This window comes from Grammomys surdaster, unplaced genomic scaffold, assembly GCF_004785775.1.
Source record: "Grammomys surdaster isolate TR1022 unplaced genomic scaffold, NIH_TR_1.0 125428, whole genome shotgun sequence".
NCBI classification, from domain to species: Eukaryota; Metazoa; Chordata; class Mammalia; order Rodentia; family Muridae; genus Grammomys; species Grammomys surdaster.
Genome location: NW_021620295.1, coordinates 1,080,339 through 1,102,805, shown reverse-complemented (window position 1 = coordinate 1,102,805; position 22,467 = coordinate 1,080,339). Strand labels below are relative to the sequence as shown.

General features: G+C 47.6%; 1 protein-coding gene across 1 annotated transcript in view; it reads right to left on the bottom strand.

The window, feature by feature from the left end:
- Window positions 1-7,062: 7,062 nt before the first annotated feature.
- Fam3d (family with sequence similarity 3 member D) overlaps window positions 7,063-22,467 on the bottom strand; it is a 29,457-nt gene continuing 14,052 nt past the window's right edge. The window contains exons 3-10 of the mRNA XM_028786025.1: window positions 21,609-21,716; window positions 17,849-17,869; window positions 15,950-16,067; window positions 14,720-14,778; window positions 13,059-13,109; window positions 11,113-11,197; window positions 9,795-9,921; window positions 7,063-7,509 (exon numbers count right to left, since the gene is read on the bottom strand). Coding sequence (XP_028641858.1) covers window positions 7,420-7,509; window positions 9,795-9,921; window positions 11,113-11,197; window positions 13,059-13,109; window positions 14,720-14,778; window positions 15,950-16,067; window positions 17,849-17,869; window positions 21,609-21,716 — 659 coding nt within the window. The 3' untranslated portion in view covers window positions 7,063-7,419. The remainder of the gene's footprint in view (window positions 7,510-9,794; window positions 9,922-11,112; window positions 11,198-13,058; window positions 13,110-14,719; window positions 14,779-15,949; window positions 16,068-17,848; window positions 17,870-21,608; window positions 21,717-22,467) is intronic.

The window sequence follows — 22,467 nt, the reverse complement described above, 5'->3', positions numbered from 1 at the left end:
TATCTATCTATCTATCTATCTATCTATCTATCTATCTATCTATCTATCTACACACACACACACACACACACACACACACACACACACACACATATATATATATATCCATCTGTCTGTGCTGGACACTCCCTTAGCAGACAGAGAACCTAGGTTATCTCTCACTGCAGAAATGAAATCAGACACAGGCTTTGCCTTGAACCTCAACCAGCTTTCCAGAGCAAATCCTGGCTGTGAGTTGGAGACATCTTTGAGGGCATGAGTGGCAAGGCTCCTAGATGTGGCTAGGGTCCCCCTCTGGAGGGTCTAGTCCCCCTATCCACATGCAGAACTCCTGTATGACACACAGGGGCCCCGCCTTCTCCCCTGGATTGCTCCTGTGGCATGAAGTGTGTCCCAGGCTTGGGTGGGCTTCAGGGTTAGGTCCAGGCTCCCCTGTCCAAGCTGATCTGTTTTACAGCTTATTCTCGAATACACAATGGTGGCTTTCAGAGAGGCTCCAAAGCCAGCAGCACTTCAGTCAGGCTGTGGAGCTGCACATTCCTGGGCAGCTTAAGGCCCTCTGGGGGTTCCCCAAGGATCCTAGCCTCTCTCTGGAAGGAAAACCAAGGTAACCCGGAAGATGGAGCAGAGAGCAGGGATGAAGTGGTCACACAGCTGGGGTGAGGCAGGTGAACTCTGGCTGGATTGCCCACAGGACTTGGTCTCCCTTTCTGGCCACACACTGCTTAGCAGAGGGCAGCTGGGGGAGGGGAGGGGTGCAGGGTGGGCCTGTATGGGGATGTCAGTGTCAGGCTGGACAGCCTTATTAATAGGACACCTCTGAAGACAATTGGGTTGGGGCTCTTCTGGAGTGGAAACTCTGAGAGCAGACTCTGTCATTCACTTGGATGGTGCCGTGAGACGGCTGGAGGGCAGCCGGCTGGGCTCAGGCCAGGAAAATGTCTGGAGGTTGGATTCCAGGCCAGAGGCCAAGTTCTCAAAGTGCCCCCAGCAGTCAGTTTCCTATTCTTACCTCTAGGCTCCTCTCTGACACCAGCCTGGGGTAGGGTAAGGCAGGAGTCACACTGGGATTAAATGCTAGCTCTGCCCCTCACAGCTCTGTGTACTCCTTTCATCCACCCGTACGGGTGGGTGACCCCGTGTATACTGAAGTTTACTAAAATATGGGTTGAATCATGCCACTTATAAGCTTATCCTTTGGGCTGTGGCTGAAGCTTAGTTTGGAGTGCACAGAGACCTGGCTTCAGTCCCCATCACCGACTGAAGGTGGTGTGCTGGTGCCTGCTTGCCACCTGAGCGCTCAGGAAGTAGAGGCAGGAAAACTGGGTTATGCTGAGCTACGCAGTGAGCTCGAGGCCAGCCTGGGCTATGTGCGACTCTTTCTCTAAATCAAAGGAAAATAAGATACTCAAACCTTATGATGCATTGGAGGGGCTACAGTGGCCCCGTCCTGTAAGGCTGAGGATGGAAGGAGGTATCGCTCTGGATAAAGCTTCTGCATAGCAAGGCACTGCTGTCACGAGCTGATGTGTAAATGATGCCAAGTTCTGTGACCACTAGCAAGTCCTAGGGAGCTAACACCTTAACTCAACGGCTCTCCCAAGATGTGGAACAGGGGAAGTCCTGCTGCCACCCATTTCCTAGAGAACAGAGCCTGGCATGGAATAGGTTTTATGAAGTACATGCAGCTGATTTTACAGTAGCATTTGGTGGTAAAGGGCCAAATGTATAAAATACCCCCACCTCCACATTTACAGGGAAGATCGATTAAGCTGTGTTTACTTCTAGAATCTTGTTTCCTACTCTCATTCCTCACCCAACGCCTCAAGAGTCTGGTCCACAGTATCCTCCCTATACCACAGGACCTTTGCATTTGCTGTTCTTTCTCTGTCTGTCTGTTTACCCCCTTCTCCTCCTCCTCTTCCTCCTTCTCCTCCTCATCTTTTGGTTCCTGCCAGATTCTCTCCTTTTGATCCCCCGCCCCCAACTGTCAGGTATTACCTCCTGAGAGAAGCCTTCTTTGACTTGCCATGCAAAGTCACCTCCTGGGATCCCTGGTCAATATTTTCTCATAGCAACCGAAATATTTTCTGTGGACTTCGCTTACCTCTCTCGTCTGGAATGGATTTGTCCTGTCTGGTTTATTAGTTTCTCTCTGGCTTTAGGACAGTGTTGGTCCCATTGTAGTAGCTCAAGTGCCACCCAATGGTGGTGGAGTTACTGAAACAATCTAAGCATGGAGGGGGTTCCGCCTCACTCTCAGAAAGAGGTCATGATGAGGGCTGGGGCGGGGTTCAATGGGTAAAGTGCTTTGACCCATGGGCATGTGACATCTACCTATAAACCCAGTGCTGGGATGCAGAGGCAGGAAGATCCTTGGGGCTGGAGTAGTAAGCTCCAAGTTCAGTGTGATGTCTAATCTTGATTTTCCACTGGTTTAATCTGGAATTGACTAAAACCCATGCAGCCAGACACACGGGTGAGGGGTTTTTCTTGATTGGATCATTTTAGGTGAGAAGACTTGCACATAATCTGGATCATCTGAGGCCACCCTACATCCCTCTCCTCTTCCCATTTCAGATGGCAGCCTACCAAAAAGGACATGGAAAAAAGAAGCCTTTTGCTTTTTGCCTGCTTGCCCTCACTCTTGATGACAAGTTCATCTGTCCTGCTGCTGAGGCATTCCTTCTCTGGGTTTGAACCTACTTCTTCAAGTACTGAAGACCAGCTCTGATATCCAGCCTCATTAACTGAACAATTACTAGGTTCTTGGTCTTTCCATTGGGAGACAGCCATTGTTGGATGAGCCAGAACTCAGCTATATTAGGGTTCTCTAGAAAAACAGAACTTATAAAATGACGATCTCTCTATATACAGAAAGGGGCTTTATTAGAATGACTTACAGGCTGTGGTCCAGCTAATCCATTCAGTCCAAGAGACTGGACGTCTCAGTTGGTCTTCAGGAGACACCAGATTCCTGAAGTAGGTGCTAATGCCATGAAGAAATGGATTTGCTCGTGAGGGTGAGAGCAAGCAGGCAAAGAGCGACAGCTTCCTTCTTCCTGTCCTTATATAGGTTTCTAGCAGTAGGCATGGCCCAGGTTAGACATGGGTTTTCCCAGATCAAAAGATTTGGATTAAAGGTCTGTCTTCCCACCTCAAGATCTGGATTAGAGGTGGATCTTTTCACTTCAAATTAAGCAAAACTCCATCATAGGTATGCCCTCCATTTGGGGGTTTTGGGTAGTTCTAGTTGTAATTAAGTTGACAACCAAGAATCGTCACGCCAGCCTGCAAGTCAGTATAATGAATCCCCCTTTGATATATACAATCCTGTCAGAGATTCATTCCAGCATTTCCGTTCCTCTAACCTTAAGACAGTGAGAGACCCTGTCTCAAAAACAAGGTGGATGGCGACATTGGAAATTATCTTATCAACATCTGGCCTCCATCCCACACACACATGCTCACACACACAAACACACATCACACACACACACTCATACACACTCTCACACATATTCACTCACACATACACTCATACATACACAACCATGCAATCACACAGTAACCCACACATGCACTCATTTACACATGTATGCTCACACACCCACACATAAACCGTCATACACTCATATACTCACTCACATATACATTCTTACACACACACTCATATATACTCACACATAGACTTATACATACACATCCATGCAATCACACACACACACACACACACACACACACACACACACACACACAGAGTCATATACACTCATATACTCATATACCCAGTCACTCATACATTCTTACATACACACTCATACACACTCACATATTCACTCACACATACACTTATACACACCCATGCAATTACACACAAACAGACACATGCACTCACAGATGGGCACACACACATACACACACGTCACATGCATGGCATTTTAATTCCATAGTTCTTGTGCCGTATTCTCTGCAGCCCACATTCTGGCCAAGAAAACATACATTTGCTCTGCGCTACTTTCTTCTCCAGTACAGTCTGGCATGAGCTTAGCTTCCTTCCTGCTGGGAGAGAGGTTGCAAAGGGCCCAGATGGCCATCTGCTGGAGCAGTCAACCTGAAGTCACTCTCTTCGGTCATCCTTTTTGTAATTATCCACTGGCTTGGCTCTTAGTGAAGCAGGAGGGAAGGAATTTCACACGCTCATTACATTTCCTTCGTCTCTCTGGACTCCTGCTGAAGTAGGGTTTATAAGCTGCACAGGAGCCTAGTGACTGAGCCTCTTCTTGGTCTTTGAAGCCCAGCTCTGGGCAGAAGAACCCATTGCAATGTTCAGACCACACTACATGAGCAGGAAGTATGGGAGTGGCCCTAGGGAAGTGGAAGGCTAAGGATCAGATATTCCGTGTCTCTCTTTGTACCTAGCTCCACACTGCCCAGCCTCTTGCTTTTCATCTGTAAGATGGAAATAAGTATCTACTCCTTTCCAGTAACCAATGGGAGATCGCCAGGATCACAGAGGGTATGAGCTTTGGAAAGAGACACAACAAATGACATAACCAATCGGTTTCGATTCTTCCCAAAGCTACGATGGCAGAGAGCTGGAATGTTGACCCCAAGGTTCTGTACAACTTTCAAATGTCATTCAGGCACACACTGAGGAGAGGAGAGGCAGTGAAGAAAGGAGGAGAGAACCATTTACCTCAGAGTGAAGTTAGGGTGATGGTATCTGAAGGGTGGGTTCAGGTGGTGACAGAGACAGTGGGATTTCAGGTCTTATTCAGAGGCACTTCACCTGTGTGGGTCTAGACAGGATGCTTGACCTTTCTGAACCTTCTTGTGTGTGAAAGGGAATATTATGGTCCCCATTCCATGGTACCTGGAGGATGAACTCAGGAAGGTACTGATGTTTGGTTCTGGGCAGAGCTTCTAGAAGTCTGCAGTTCTCCAGTGGCAAGGTGCTGCTGTTATCAGGATGCCAACAAGGGTGAGTCCTTTGCATTTTGGTGAGACCCAGAGAGCTAGTTCAACCACTTTCCAAGAGGTGAAAGCCAGGGTACCTTGTCCTCCCTTTCATTCCTAAGCTGCCATCTGCTGGTGTAAATCAGAATTGCAGCTTCAGGGGCGCTCTCGCCACACTAGGCTTTCTTAGAGTACACAGCAGGCCAATCACTGGTTTGGATCCAGGAAGCCCATACACGTCTCAAAGCAGAGATTCTTGGAGGCTTGACAACAACGAGCGAGTCAATAAGCAACTCTCACCCACTTTATCTTTTGAATTTACTGCCCACAAGAGCCCTCCTGACTTAGCTGATCACCTTCTGCTGCTTCTCGGCCTCCTTGCCTCTACATAACATGGAGTTTTATAAAAACTAGACCTAACTGATCCAAGTCTAGTTTCAACATCCACATCACCACTGTCCCAGGTCCAAGTTCTCTGCCTGGCACAGAAAACTGGTGCCCAGCTCATCCACTCAGCCTGCAGCCCTCCCAGGCCTTGCTCACAGGTCTGCCCATCCACACACCTCTCTGTTCCACTGCTGCTAGCTGACTCCTTGGCACTCTACAGACAGGCTTCTGTGGATGTTACCGTTCGAAGCCATCATAGGTGAGGGGACCTGGGTGCAGTATTGCTGTTGCTATCTCCTCTGCTGTCTCGCCAAGCCCCTTCATCCCTGGGAGTCTCTTTTCTCAGTTCTGAGCTGGTTACATAATCTCAACCTCATCTGGTACACTGTGGAGTGTGTACAGTGTCTTCACATACACCCAGATGGACACCCTGGTCCTTTGAAAATAGTGACCACTGCTACGAGCTGTCTGCCAAGTCCTATACTCTGGCCATGAACTTGCTTTTTGAAGACGTTATTGGCTTCTTTTAAATCTTATAGGGCATCTTTGCTCATTGTAAATAAACCTTTTCAGGAGTGTATTCATGAAGACTGGCTGCCATGTTACTCCCATGGTGGGTTTCTGATGCATTATACTGGTGTGGGTACAGGAGTTTTTATGAGGTTTAAAGACATTATAGGGTAGTCTGGAACATAGGGGCTTATTGGAATGGCTGAGTGCACATCTGACTTCCTCAGCACACAATTCTGTGAGCCCCTGTGGGATCTGATCTAGAGCAGTGGCTCTCAACCTTTTTAATGCTGCGACTCTTTAATATAGTTAATCTTGTGGTGACCCCTAATCATAAAATTATTTCATTGAGACTTTGTAGCTATAATTTGGCTACTGTTAGGAATCAAAATACAAATATCTGATATACAGGATATATATGACCCCCAAAAGGGTCGGGACCCACAGGTTGAGAACCATGCATCTAGAACCTGGGCACTGAACCCTCTCAGAGATCCTGATCCATGGTCTTGTCACCACATATGTCTTTTGATTGGTCTTCCTCTCAGTGCACTCACTAGTCTACTGGCAGCTGGCACCCACATCCTTTGGCCACTGACTCCCTGTGAAGACACAGATGGCCTCTTGTTCCTACATGGGGTGGACAAGAAGTGCCTAAGGATGCACACCACCAACAGCAGCCCTCCCTCACCAAATGGTTGTGTGGTGTTGGCATGTGAACACCCCATAGCTCAAGATCTGAAGGATGCCATCTCTGTGGGGTGTGCTCTACAGACTCCCAAAGTTTCTTATGGGAACTCACTCTAGTCTCCAGTAGTAGGGTTGATAACACCCATTATTGGCTGCCTCCTACCCCAAACACAATGGCTGTCCTTGTGTTTTGTTTCAGACTCTGCCTCTTGGGACCCCAAAGCCAGGCAGATTTTTCAATATTATAGACGCTTTCCCTTCCTCTTTTGATCCAGCTCTGGCTTTCCTTAAAAGGGCACATCAAGATGGCAGTCTGTGTGCCCTGTCTTCTAGGCTCCCCTGCTCCTGTCCATCTTGGGAACCAAGTTCCTTCCTGCCCGACTGAAATCTCAGGAAACTAGGCTCCATCCCAGCTGCCAAATGAGCTATCCCATACCTGTCCAGACCGGGACCCATGTCAACGGAGACTAGACCAGTACGTTCCCAGGGAGAATCACAGCAATGGGAGAGACTGGAAAAGTTCAAAATCAGCAAAAATAGAATTTAATCCTGCTCAGGTAAGTGTAGGCAGTCAGTCCTTCTGGAGACAACCATGGGCAGTCTTGGAAGGTCTTGCTCTCTCCACCACAGCTGGTTCCACAGGCCCCATGGCTGCCCATCGTCAAGCCGGTCACCATGGGGTAGTGGGAGGCTGTTGCTTCCTTAGAGGGGAGTGAGTTATTTTGTGCAGGGGATGATCAGAGCATCCCATATGGCTTCTCCTTTCTTCCTTCCAGTCAGCTCCTGTCAGCACAGACCCAGCACTCCTGGGGTCTGCTCTCAAGTCATTTGGGCATTTCTTTGGCTCCCTAGGCCAGAAGGGCCAAGGCCACCCTACATTACTTTCCGTGGCACACAGCCCTCCAGCTCTAGTAGCTCCGGCCATCCTTCATATTTGTTTGTTTCTGGGTTGTTCTTTAAGTACTAGGGAGAGAAGAGAGATGTTTCAGACAGTGAGCGGTCCAGGCTGTCCAGGACTCATGGAGAAAACATTTGTACTTTGACTCTCAGAGGATGCACTCAGCTCTGCCACAGCCTCATTTTGGATGGGGCCAGAAGCTCAGGGGAGGACCACAACTTGCTCAAGGTCTCAGCACTGGTATCAGAGCCTATTATACCCTTCAGGGTCATCAAGGATAGGGGGAGACTGGGGATCTGTAGCTTTCCTCCAAAGTCCTCACTCTCTTCCCATAAAGCCCCAAATCATGATAGTAACAACACGGAAAAGAAGGATCCTAACAGTTACCGAGCATCTGCTGCATGCTTGGTACTGTCCCAAGCTGTTCTATGTACTTAGTCTTCACAACAGTCCTGGGAAGTGCATACTGTTCCATTCTGTGGGGGAAACTGAGGCATGGAGAGGTAGTGTCACTTTGTGTGGGAAATTCTTCATGTGATTTCCCTAATGTGTTACCAGTATGGGAACATAGGACATCACTGGGGGCTTGCTTTATGGTCATCTGCTTTTGATGGCTATGGACCCTTCCCTACAAGGAGGAAGACAGAGGACCTGCTTGGCCAGTGCAGCCTTAGCTCCGCCCAGTGTCCTGTGTGCTGGAGCCCAGTCCAGACCCTGCATTCTCGCCCAGAGGCCATGGATTTTCTCCCCTCTCTTCTTCTAGTTTAGGCCATCTTGAACTAGACCTGATTTCTAAATTTGGGTGACGGTGGACTGAGAAGTGTTTAGGAGTGTAAAATACTTTTCTGGATATATCTGTGCGAGTGTTTCAAGAGAGGATTAATGAAGGAGGAAGTTATTAATTCAAGCCACCCCCTTCATAGGCTGGAAGCCTGGATAAAGGGGGAAAAAAAGAGAGCTACTAGCCCAGGCCTCTCTGCTCTCTGCCCTCTGGCCTTCACAAGGTGAGCTATTTTGCCCTGCCATGGCTCCTCTGAGAGGAGAAGCCAAAGCAAATCTGTCCTTTTGATTTATTTTCTCTCAAATCTCTGTCACAGCAAAGACGTAAGAACATATCACAATTTCTAATGTAGATATGTCCTTATAGAATCACGAATATATGAGCCAGCACTGTCTCTATACATCTGGGTTGCTGTGCCCTATCTCATGGTCACATAGGTATCCTCTCTGCCTCCCAGCTCTCTTCCCTAGTGCTCTTTGTGTTTGGCCAATGAGGCTTCCCGAGGGACAAGGACATCTTTGTGAAGCTGGGCGAACCTCTGTGAGACGTGAGTTGCCTCTCAGAGTTGTTCTGAGACCAGAGCTCTCCATGCTTGTGGTATCTCACACATGTGCTAAGATGATAATCACATCTGCTTCACTGTGCATGTTAGATGGGTCCAAGCCAGCAACTTGCTTGACATATGCCTGAGCAGAGTGAGTGCTTACTATGAGTTGGATCCTACCACTCTCGTGCATATGCCCTGTATGGGTTCTCCAATACTTTCCTTTTGAGTCTACAGAGTATTTGTGTAGAATCATTAACCCTTAGCTCCCATCTTGGGATCTGGGTCGTGATGGGAAGGACAGGTCAGCTCTGCTAGGTTTCTAGGATCACTCCAGGCTGCGGTGTACAGAACAGGGGAGAAGGTCTAACTTTCTCTGGAGCCTTGAAGCTCTGATTATTCCTCCTCCATCCTGTGAGTACTCTTCAAACTCCACATTGAAGTTTCCTAGACCCCCATGCTCAGGGCTACCCTCAGGCCATGGCCACAGAGTTCAGTATTTTTTTTTCCACATGCTGGGGTGCAGTGTCCTGTTGTCCCCTTCCTGGTACATGGCCATAATTTCCATAGGGAGCCCCCAAGGGGACTCAAAGCCCCACAGCTCCAAAACTCTTCCCTTTACTGCTGAGATGAAAGGTCAGGAACATGGGTTTCTCAGAGTCGTAGCTGGGACTGGAAGCCAGCCACTCAGCACCCTACCCTTTCCTACCCCAACTTGACTTTATCTCAACATTTCTTTCTTCCACTTCAGTTTAGTGTTGTCTTCCTTCTTTCTCCCTCTTTGTCCTCTCTTTTTGAGCACTTGTAAATTCTTATATGAGCCACCTCTTGCAAGGTAGCTTCCTGCTGGGATTTGGCCAGTTGGACCACCAAAAACTGAGGTGAATGTTGAGAAGTCAGGGAGTGTTGCATGCTGGTTCTGTAGACAGTCTCTGACCAACAATATAGCCTACGTGAGTTACTGTCTCCCGTAGCTCCTTGTCCACCGATCCCTCACTCAGACAGGGAGGCAGCCAGGAACCCACCTGCTCATATGGGCTTTTACTCTTGAGATCTTTAGCACCTACAAAGACCCAGCTGTCCCGGAAGCCTAGATCCTTGGCGTAGGAACTCCCCAGGTTGGAGAAGAGCATCCTGATTTTGTCGTTCATTCTGCCAGAGAGAGAACAGTTCGGGAGAGGCTGAAGACTTTGGTGGCAGGTGCGACCAGGGTGAGGTTCCCAAAGACTGGCCCCACTCTCCATTGCACCTATAGCACCTGACTTCGGAGCTCTCGAAATTCACTGGGATTGGGCTAGGGGTCTGAGACTTTCCAAGAGAACTTCCTGTGGCCAGGAGATGAGCTTGAACTGTACTGCTCTGTTTATAGGCACTACACGTTTATTGACTAAAAGGTGGAGCTTACCCTTCTTGCCTTGCAGAAACCATCATAAACATTTTAACATGACCATGAGTTGTTGAATGATGGGATCCACTCTAAGAAAAGTGCTGTTAGGTGAGTTAGGTATCCTCCAACAGGGTCACACCACCTCCTAATCCTTGCAATCCTTTCAAACAGTTCCACTCCTTGGTGACAATGCACTCAAGTGTATGAGCCTGTGGGGGCCATTCTTATTCAAACCACCACACTCACCCTCTAGGGCTGAGTAAATGTAGGTGTAGGTGTAGATAGGTGTAGATAGAATTCTTCATATCAGTGATAGCCTGCAACTGTAGCCTCTGAAGGCCGAGACAAAGAATTATCAGAGCAAACAGGGTGGCCAAACTAGCCATACCAGTGTGTCACTGGGGATAAAGTCCATACTGGACTCTTGTTCTTTCTCTTTCTACCTGTGGATTAAGATGTAGCTCTCAGCTACTTCTCCAATACCATGCCTGCCTGTCTGCTGCCATGCTTTCTGTCCTGATGAAAATGGACTAAGCTTCTGAAATGGGAAAGCAGAACCCTCATTAAATGCTTTCTGTTATAAGAGTAGCTTTGGTCATGGTGTCTCTTTGTAGCAATAGAACACTGACTGAGACAGTGAACATTCTTACAAGTCCTTAATATTTTTCATACCATCATTTGCAATGTGTCTTCTTGTGTGCACATAGAATGATATATGTCATTGTGCTATAATTTCTGTAACCAGCTAGTTGCTATTGGATAGGGAGAGTGTGCCACCACTGTAATGAAGGGCAAGTCATACCACCAGAACAGTTCCCATACTTCCCTGATTCTTTTCTCAAGATAATTTGCTGGAATGTAGGGCGTTCAGGAAAGTGGGGAAATGGATGCAGGAAAGTGTGGAAGTATTAGGCTTGTATCTTCTTGTGGTCTAGCAGGTAAAGTGTCCCACTTACTTGGTCCCTGGGTCATCATAGGAGGCTACAATCACCAGGGTGCTATGTGGAATTTTTTCAAGGAAGTTCACCAGGAGTTGGGGATCTGGGGGAGGAAGAGAAGAGACACTGGTCTTTAGGAGAAGTGACTGCTGCTAGTCCTTATTCTCTTCTACTACTCTAATGACCCAGGGAGGACCTGGGCCAGGCTGATGGGAGCCCAGAAGCCAGATGGAGTCAGTATGATGGTGGTGGGGTTTCCTGCTGCATTTGTCCTTGGGCAGGGAAATGAGAGAACATAATAAGGGGACTTCATTCATGTGACTGGGAGTGGTGACTAGACACTGGCATTTTAAAGTCCCCTGGGGTGGGGCTAGGTATCTAAATCAGTTGCTAGGATACTTGCCTATCATGCACAAAGGCCTGAGTTGGATCCCTGGTGCCATATAGACCTAGTGTGCTGGTACATGCCTGTAGTCCCAGCACTTGGGAGGTAGAGGCAGGAGGGTCAGAATTTGTAGAGCTCTACTGTCTAAGACCACATGGTATCTTATAAAGCACGACAGACAGTCTAGACTGTTGGTAGTCTTTGGTTACACAGGAAGTTTGTCACAGCCCTCAGGGGTCTTGTGACATATATACGAGGATGAGCAATAGCCCTGCACATGGTATCTTTGTGAGGTTTACATGTGATAACTTGGGGCATGCCATACATGCCTCTAAATGGGATTACAAATTGTTAGCAGGACTGGCTACATAATTTGTGGAGTTCAGTGAAAAATAAAATGTAGGACCATTGATAAAAAAATAAAAGAATTAAGAATGTCAAGACTATAGATGCTTTATAGAGCATCAAACTGGTAGCCAAACTGTTCATGGGACTCAGATGCCTGGATTGCAGCCCAAGGAGACCTGCTTTGTCTGTCGTGCTAAAGAAGGAAGAAGGCAGTGGCATCCTAAGAGTCAGCCATATGCACAGGGGTCTATCTATCTATCTATCTATCTATCTATCTATCTATCTATCTACGATCTTAGGCGGCTATGTCCTATGCTTGGGTCCACTGGAGCTCACTACAGCCTCGACTTTGAGTGCTCTCCCTAGCAGGGCCTGAGTAGGTACCAGGGCCTTATGCCCTCAGCCTCAGCACAACAGTTGGTGCACGTATGTTTGGAACCAATGCCAACAATGACATTTCTTGGCCTAGAGTTCTGCCTGGCCTCTAAGAACCCTCTTGCCTCTGAGGGCAAGCCAGAATTGCTAGGCTGTGATGAGGAACTAGAGCTTCAAGGATACCCCCTTGTCTGTGCTCCACATGGTGTGCGACAGTTCTCTAATTCCACAGGTTGGCTTTGTTTTTTTTCTCCTGTCCCACTCCTTTGACCTACCACAGGCAAATAAGGCTAGGATAGATAAGGCTAGGGTTGGCTTCCCAGAACCTGCCTGGTAGCTTGCAGTCATCTGCAACTAGTTCCAGGGGACATAACACTCACTTCTGAACACCATAGACACATATAGGGAGCCACATTAAGTAAGTTTTCTATGTGGAACTTACGTCTCAACCCTAGGAAGTGTGGTGTGGTGCCCACAGTCTCGAATTACAGCTTAGACCTATGTCTCTCTTTGTATTCTAGAGTAGTAAGCCCCTTTTATTTACAACTTGCAGTTTCTCTCCCATTTACTACACCAGTAACCTTAAGACTGTAAATTGTGCACAGTAAGTAGGCTTTGGGGGTTCCTTATGAGATTTCTTTTTAATAAAAAAAAGAAGAAAAGAAAAACAAATAAACAAACAAAAAAGAGATCAGCTTCTAAATAAACCAGAATACTCAAACCGTCATCTAAGGATCTGTGCCCAGCCCCCAGGAAGCGGCAGAATGACCCCCAATCTTCCCCTCCTTGTGCCCACAACTTCCTGCCCCATAAAGGGCCCAGCCCCCATGACAGCAGTGCCAACGGCAGTGCCTACCTCCAGAGTACATGTCAAAGCTGCCCTTTTTCATCACATGGCCTGTAGTTCCTAGTGGAAAGAGAGTTATTACATCCCATAATGTGAGTTGCTCTGCTTGTCATTTTGCTGAATCTGGCTCATGGGTAGTGTAAGGCCTCAAACCGGAAGGAGAACTGAGGGGAACTGGGTCCTGTGAGAATCATGCAGGGGGGCACAGGAGGGGCCCAAGAGTTCCTGGGTCGAGGCTTGTTTGAGAGGTAGAACATACTGGCTGAACGTCCAGAAGACAATGGAATCTAACCACTCAAGATCTGTGTTCTGTCATGGCAGCTGCTTGCACACAAGTTACCATTTCATCCTCAATTTTTGCACAATTTTTGCACAAGTTCAATGAGCTGTTGGTTTGAAATGGGATGTGTCTAAAGCAGTAAGTTTACTAGATTTTTTTTTTTTTTTGGCAAAAGCTGTAAGGGCGTGGTTATCAATCACCATTCCCAAATATGTGGGAAATCTGCAAGCCAAATCTTCTAACTTTTGGAAGCCATGGAACTTTCAGTAATTATGGTCCTTGGATTTTCAGGGTCTGAATGGCTTTTGTGATTTGGGGACAAAACTCTTTGGTAATCTGGAGGAAAGCCACAGGTCTCAATCTTCGTCACTAGATGGCAGTATTGCAGAGGGTATAGGTGTGCTCTGGCTTCTTGATGCCATGGCCAGTAGCAGTTCTCCCTGTAAATGGGAGCAGGCTTACCTTGGCAAAGCCCTCCCAGAGTCTCAGCGCCATATGGAGCTTTACCCGGGGACTTTGGAAGGCGTTGTGTGTCTCTGTGAGCATTGCACTAAGGGATTTTTCTAGTCAGGGTAGAGGTGAGTAGCATAGTCTGAACTGTTTCTCAAAAGAAGCTCTGCACAGCAAAAGGCTAGGAGCCAGCCGTGTTTAGTTATGCTCTGCTGTTCTGGCTAATTATTATCTATGAGGATCCTGATGCCCCGACCTAGATGCGTGCTGGAGACACTGTAGTGGAAGGAGACTGCCTCCTGGGGACAGCCCAATCTTCTGGGTGCTAGTCCCTACACAGTGTATGTTCAATATGTTAGCTTTTATTATTATTATTATTATTATTATTATTATTATTAATCACTTTGGCTTTGTAAGAGGTCAGACAGGAAGTCTCAATCTGGGACCTTCCTTCCTTCTTCCCTTCCCTGCTGTCTGGAGGGAGTGTCTCTCCTTTTCTCCTGGCCATTCCCTGCTGGTTTTTAGCTGTAGCTAGCCACCGCCCACTCGGGAGCCACTTGCCCTACCTGTCACATCTCAGTCCCCTTACTGTGATGCCTATAGGGACCATGAAGTCAAGCCTGTCCTTGTCGCTGTTCTGAGTGTTCTGACAGGACTTGGTTCACACTAGTTGGCGTTCATACTTGTAAAGATAAGAATGATATGTGTACTCAGCATGCGACCTCACCCTGCCACCATCTGCCCACCGTGACTTCATGTGTGCTGGTCTGAGCTGAACTGGCTTTGAGGGTGGAGCCATGGGTCACAGCAGTGAATTCTTGGGCAGGAGCCTAGGGCTATCAGGACTGTAAGACCTGATCCTCCCCTGTCCAGCCTCGCCCTGTCCTGAGTTCTACAGGATGACTCAGCAAGTGACAGGTCCCCTTCCTGGGTCACTCACCATTCACCAGAGCGATGTTCAGGCCTCGGCCCACATTGTTTCTCACAGGACTCATGATACTGCAGATAAAGAAGGAAAGTGAACTAAGCCAGTGGTCCCAGGAGCAGAAGGAAAGCTCTGTGTTAGTATTGGGAACCTTCAGAGGGCCTGCCCAAGGCAGAAGCACTAAGAAGCACATGTAGTAGCTTGGGCTTCCAAAGTCTGTGGTAGGCCGCACTTTTTACGCTGTAGCTCATTAGTCCATTGGGCCAGTCTGCACGGCGTGAGAGGCAGAGTCCTGCCTGGCCCAGGATTTTTGAGGTGTGGCAGGGTAGGGTGCTTCCCCATTCTAGGATGTGAAGAAGTAGAAAAGAGAATTTTGCCATCCTAGAATGGTTGGTTCCCTTGTGGAGCTCAGCTGGGTTCCCAGCAGCCCAACATCTACACACTGTGCTCTGCCACTTCCTCAGGACCACAGTGCATTCCCACCCTTAGGCTGTGACTTCTGGGGCAGCAGACTATGCTGTTAGGCCATGGTGATTAGGCCAGGACTGGACTTGGGTCCCAAGGCAGCAAGGAGATACAGGCTTAGGATAGCTCTGGTGATGCTAATATGCTAAGGTGGTGTTAATATGCCAGAGTTGTGGCCTCCCCCATCCATAGGGACGTCCCATCTTCAGTGGAGGAAAGAGCAGATAGCAGAAGAAAACAGAGCTAAGGATGCTGTGAGAAGAAGGCCCGATGGTGCTGATGGTCCTGCTCATCCTGAAGCCTGGAGCCTCTGGCGTTTGAACTACACAGATGAGTACAGTTCCTGCTTTGCCTAAGCAAGTCGCATTCAGGTTCAGTATACCGATGGAAACACTGATTTGTTCTCGTTTTTCTGCTATCCTGTTTTCCGTGTCAGATAAACGTGACTTCCTAGGCTGGGAATGGGTACACAGTTTCCCCCACATGGTATCCCTTTCACCAGAAGCTTAGCAACTTGTTTATTGGACAGACCTTTCTTCAGCTTGGTAGGCAGCCCAACCACCTGTGCTGGGAAGGGATGGGCAACTTACTGAGGTGTGGCTGAGCTGGGAACTCATTGGCTGATTGCTATGTGGGACACATCCACCTGGTATCCAAGGTAGCCTGGGAAAGGCAGGCTTCCTCGCAGGCCTGCCCTGAAGCTTGGACCTTCAAATGGATGGATGAATGATTGAATGGGTGAATGAAATTCAAAGAAACACAGCTGCCCTGGGTACTTACATTTCATCTTCAAAGCACATGGAGGGACCCACGACATTGGCAGCTCCACTGCTGATTTTAAAGGCGAAGAAGTTCTTTAGGCAGGCCTTGCTGAGCCCACATTTGAACTTTGGGGTCTCTGGGAAGGGAACACAGCATTCTCATAGGAGCAGCATCTGGGGAAGGGGACTGAGCTTGGAGGATTTTTTCATTTCTGGGCACTGCCAGACCTCCACTAAATGCATCAAAATGTATAGGACTCTGGCTGAGGGTCTAGACACCCCAGAATTAATTTGGAGGCTTCCTAACTGAGACTGCTCCTGTAGAGCTTGCTGAGAGCCTGGTACAATGCCTTGTTGGATCACCCTGGTAGACCCTGTGCTGGGGCACTTGTGGGTGCTTGGTCCCTCTTTACTGGGTGAACACTGAACCTTGTGGTTTGGCTTGGCTTTGGGCTGGGAAGAAGGCGATGAATAGCAAGCAGAGGGTCTCCCTGGCTTTCACTGGTGGAGGAGATTCTAGCCCCGCCCCTCCCCACCTCCCCTCTACCCTGGGGACCACAGCTGGAGTTCCCAGAGCCTGCTTGATCAACTGCAGCTAAGTCTGACAAGCTTGATGTCAACAGGCCAGCTTAAGTAGGCTTTCCTGGAATTGATTTTCTGACCATCCAACCTTTACCACCAGGCTACTGGATGAAAGGAAATGATGCCCATGGGGAGATCTTAGTCACAGGGAGCTAGGATCTGCTTTCTGGATTGTGGCTGAAAGGGTTGTCTCCATAGCTCTCCCAAACTCTTGGGCTCCATCCCTCCAGGGACCCTGGTGTGTGTGTGTTTGTTGTGTCCCTCAACTATGAATTGCTCTTCCACCAATCTGCTATGTGGTTTTGCTAGAAGCTTCTCCAGTTATCTTTGCTAATTGTCAAATCAAGGAGTTGGTTTTGATCAGAATGGACTACAAGGTTTTCTCTTAAATGTCAGTTTGGACCTACTGTGAAAGGCTTAATGATAAAACTCCTGAAGCTGGCTATGAGCTTGGAGAGTGGGGATGTGGGAATTGATTAGTGATGTCTGCCCGTGGGAGCAGTAGGAAGGGTAGGATGTAGTCTATATGCTTGAGTTTTCTATTCTCCCAGCAGATAATATCTGCAAGATGTCTTAACTCTTTGGGTCTGGTTCATAATTGGACTGAGGAAGCTTCGGGGGGGGTGAGGTCAAGTGTATAAATGGTTTACTTTGATTCCTGTAGTCTGCTCTTTGTGATCCTGTGTGCATTGGACTCCCATGTCTTCTTGATCAGTAAAATCCTAACCCTGAGGGCTCAGCTGTCTCCCGGGTCACCATGTGGGGTTAGGGGTTGAGAGACCTGGCTGGGAGGCCTTACGTAAAAATCTCTGGACTAGCAGGGTGGGAATGATTGACCCCCTACTTGTCACTACAACTGTTTGGCCTTAGCCAGGAGATCTCTTTTCTCCAAGTTGGTTTCCCCACCTATAGAAAGGAAACATTCCTGGAACCTACATGGGGTGTGTTAGCCTTCCATGAGATACCTATGAGAATGGAACACAGCATCTGGCTCCCTCCCTCCATTTTCTCTGTTTCTCTGGAGCCCTGGTCCTTGCTGAAGCCCTCTTTCAATTTTGAGTCATAACAGGGTAAGGTTCTAGAGAGAGGAGGCAAGGTGCCATCATCTAGACTACCCAGAAGGAACTGCAGAAGGGAAAGATTTAAGAATCCCTAGTGGTCTGAATGGCTGAGAGGGACTGCCCAGACCCTGCTTTTGGAGTTACCACTGTCACACTGCCACTGCCACAGAGGAGTGGGCTTGAAAACCCTGGACACCTGTATTTCTCTGGGGCCTGCAGCACTGGGGACAGAGACCCTGGGGCAGATGAGGGGATGGGGCTGTGTAGATACTCACGGATCTCCTTGGGGGGCATGCCTGTTTGAGAGAAAGAATCTGTTCAGTGAAAAGGTACTTAATCCTCCTGCAGGATGGGGAGGGGGCTGGGCAGTGGGAACAGGAGACCTTGATGTGCTTCCACTGACATGAATTAGGTCCCCTGTTACATGTGGGAGCTTTTCCTCACTCGTTGCTGCCACCCACTCATAAATAGGTGCACATGCATATACAATCATATACATACATGCACATATACACAGCCACGAAAGGCACATACATGTATACTCAACACACATATGCATAAACATACATATGCATGGACACAAATTATTCGTGTTTAAAATCAAGCTGCTCTATGCTGTGAGAAGCCTGGAGGTTGAACCCTGACCCATTGGACTCAGTTTACTTAACAACACATAGAAGGGCATCATGGTGATGCTCACTGGGCTGTTGAGAGGATTCAGTGAGATCTTGAGGGCCTCAGTGAAGGAAAGAATTGTGCTGCTTGTCCCTGGGCCATCTCTTTCTGGAATGCTTGTCTGTGCTAGGCCTAAGGGATCTGGTCACTGCCCGGCATATTGTCTTATTCTGTCCTAGTTGTTGCCAGGTTTCTAGGTCAGGTGTTCACCATATTGCTTTGAGTCCTAGAGAACAGGTTCCTTCAGTGGATGTGAAAATGTCAGGGAAGGAGTGTGCCTATTCTGGGCCCTAGGCACAAATGACCAAGGCTGAGCCAACCACAATACCACAGTTGTCTGGAGACAGAGCCCATTCCCTTAGCCCCTTTGTGTGTGTGTATGAGAGAGAGAGAGAGAGAGAGAGAGAGAGAGAGAGAGAGAGAGAGAATCTGGACAGCTGGTAGCCATCATGTGTTCTAGAGCAAGGCCAACCATGGGTGGAGCTTCTACCCTGTTGAAAGAAAGCAGCAACTAGTAGACTGGAGATTTTGCTCAGCTGGTAGAGTGCTTGTCTAGCATGCACAAGACCTGGGTTCAATTTCTAGCATTCCATAAGCCAGGCCCAGTGGTGCCCAACTGTGATCCCAGTACTCAGGGGCAGAGGCAGGATGATCAGAAATTCAGTGTCATTCTCTGGTACACAGTCAATTTGAGGGCAGTAGGCTACATGGGACTGGAACAGAACAGAACAGAACAGAACAGAACAGAACAGAACAGAACAGAACAGAACAGAACAGAAGAGAAGAGAAGAGAAGAGAAGAGAAGAGAAGAGAAGAGAACAGAACAGAACAGAACAGAACAGAACAGAACAGAACAGAACAGAACAGAACAGAACAGAACAGCAACCACAGCACCCATAGCATGCCCTAGAGACTTTGGGTACCCCGCTGGAACCAGCCACACCTGACTTCTCAGTTACAAGGCTCCAGAGCTCTGTCATACTGAAACTAGTTTAGTTGATCATGTCTCTTCTGTCTGGGTTGACAGGTAAGCTAGGAGTTCCTAACCTCCTCATTCCTGTGCTTTGGGCCTTAGTGGCTTAGAAAAGCCCATGAGCTTCTCTCAGAGTAAGTTTGTCCTCACTCTCTTAGGATACTTAGTAGCTTTCTTCTTCAGCAGAGTTGCAAGCTATAAAGTGCATAAAATAAGCCCAATAGAGTCACCAAGAAAGCCAATCATTATCTTTCTGTATAATGATGATAAGCATAAATTTGTGCTGTAGTAAAATGTAGACTTTAGCATCAGCACAGTGAAATAAAAAAGTAAGGTGTGTGTTCCCTGGAGCTGAAGCCTGTGTAGTGAGGGGAAGACGGTGAGTCTGGGCTGCAGGTAGGTTTTTCTGTCTGTCTTTCCCTCTGGACAAACACCTGCATTTCTGGATACTCTTAGTTAGGGAAATGCACTGCTATCTTTTTGAACATTGTAGCTAAGTCTGTTTGTTTCTCTGGATCAGAAATGGGATCCACCTGTTGCTTATTTTTGGGTCCCTGTGACCTCACACATAGCTAGAGTCCTGATGTTTGTGTGTTGGAACTATTTTGGTCTGCCAGCTCCCAGGTAACTGAGCTTTGAGAGATAGTTACTGAGTAAGCTCTTTACAGCAGTTGCCCACTACATTTGACTTTGGCTCTGTCCTGTACAAGATACCTGGACCCCCCACCCCCCACTGCTCTGCTCACATCTCCTTGAGGCCAACAGGCAGTGGAATCCATCTCTGGATCAGGGACATAGCAGCCACCAAATGTCTGTATAAATGAAATCCAGTGTGGGCTCTGTATCTCAGCTGACATGAGGCAGATGGCGTAAAGGCTATCCAGTAAAGGCTAACACTGTGTAGTTGTGTTAAAGATGGAGTTCTTGGTTTCTTTCTATCATGGTTAAGTTGGGAGCCATCTTGGTCCATGCAGATTATGTTGAACTCTGTCAGTGGTGGTGGTTCCCAGACTGATCTCAGGACACACCCCCATTTCCTTTTCTCTTGAAAGGATTTAAATGTACACACCCAGGCTCCCATCACTGTTCTGACATCTCTAAGGGAGAACTTGGGTTAGTTTTAAAAGTTGCCTTGACTTTCAACTTTCTCAAATATGCATGATGAAACCATGCCACAAATCATGCTTGATTCGATTATACAACCATGTTAAGGACCACTTCCCGAGGGTGTTTTCAGCTTAAATGAAACTGTAAAGGTAAAGAGCTTGTCCATCCACCTGTTCATCCATTCATTTATTTACCCACCCACTCATCCATTCACTTAACTATCTATCTACCAAGTCAGCTACTTGCCATTCTATCATCAGTTCACCTATTTACTTACTGATCCATCCACCTACCCACTTGTCATCTATCCACTCACTTATTGATCTGCCCACCCTCTTGTCTGTCCGTCCACCATCTATCTATCCACTCACTCACCTATTCACTCACTTATGTATCCATTCACCCAAACATCCACCCCATCAATCTACCTTCCTACTCATCTGTTCATCCATCTACTCCATCCGTCCATCCATCTTTCCATTTATCTACCTACTTACAATTACATCCAGCCAACTACCATCCGTCCATCCATCCATCCATCTGTCCATCCATTCATTATGTCCATCCATTCATTACATCCATCCATTCATTCCATCCATCCATCCATCCATCCATCCATCCATCCATCCTTTTGTCCATCCATTCATTGCATCCATCCATCCATTCATTCCATCCATCCATCCTTCCATCCATCCATCCAATACTTTTTGGAACTACCCTATACACAAAATCCTTGCCATCAGGAAAGTTACATTCTAGGAGGTAGAGTCAGGCAATGACTAGGAAAACAGACAACATGATGCTAGAATTTGGAATCTATGTATGGAATGGAAACAGGATGGCATGGAAGAGGCTAAATGGGGAGGATAGGCTGCAGCTGAAGTTGCAGGGGGCGGGGTCACAAAGGCCTTTGAGGTGGTAATATTTGAGTAGGAGGTTGAAGGTGAAATAGAACAGACATGCAGGCCCTGTTCAGAGAAGGTTTGAAGCAGAGGGGACAATAGGCAGGAGAAGCCACTGACGTTACTTCTTCACACACAACTCAGACAACATTATTTCTTCTTCTCTTCCTTCCTTCCTTCCCTTGGCCCTGCCTTAGATAAGGGTTTTAGAACACTTCTCTGCTCCCCATAGCTTCCTGGCAGTCCGGAAATCTTATGCCATATCCCATAATGCCGGCTCAGTTCATCACACCTGGCTGTCTCCTGACTCACCTCAGGAGAAAGGCCCTCAGCACCCCAATCCCTGCTCTGTGGATTATGGCCAAGAGCCCCACTTACCCAGCCAGCGTGGCAGACGGATGGTTTTCCTGCTGAAGTTAGTGTAGCTTCGGAGGAAGACCCACATGGTGACCACGGTGAAGATGAAGACCACAAAACGCATCAGACCTGCAAGTAGGGAAATTCTGTTAGATCATGTGCTATATCCCAACAGGAGGCTGCAATGCAGGGCCACATAGAAACTTCATGTGTGAATTCTTACCAAATTCCAACACGATAGGGGTTGGGGGGACTCTCGGTCATGGGTACAGATCATGTCCATAGCATGAGACTGTGCTGAGACCACACAAGAGTCTATGCTGAGATCAGACAGTAAGATCAGTGATCAAAAACACTTCCCAAACTGCCACTGTGAATGAGTTCAAGGTGTTCCTCCTTAGGGTCTAGTTAGCTGCCCTGAGAGAATCCTCAGGGATATAACCTCTGTACTGTGTGCAGGAATTCACCCTCTCTCAGCTAACTAAAGTCAGTCAGTCCTAAAGAGTAGATATGGTTATGTCTTTTGCTGTGGCCTCTGGCCTGCACTGTTCCAGCTGCAACCTCTCCTCATTTAGCCCCTCTCACATCATCCTATTTTTATTCAAATGCCACCATCATACCACTTGACTGCCAACTGACTCTACTTCCTGGAATGGGATGTTTTTGAAGGCAAGGATTTTATTTTTGTATACAGAGCATGTATTAATATGTATTTGATGAGAGAAAGAAAAACAGATGTATGTATGTATGTATGTATGTATGTATGTATGTATGTAATGGGACGATGGATAATGAGTACAAGAGTGGGTGAGTGGGTAGATGGATGGATGGATGGGTAGATGGATGGAGGGGTAGATGGATGGAGGGGTAGATGGATGGA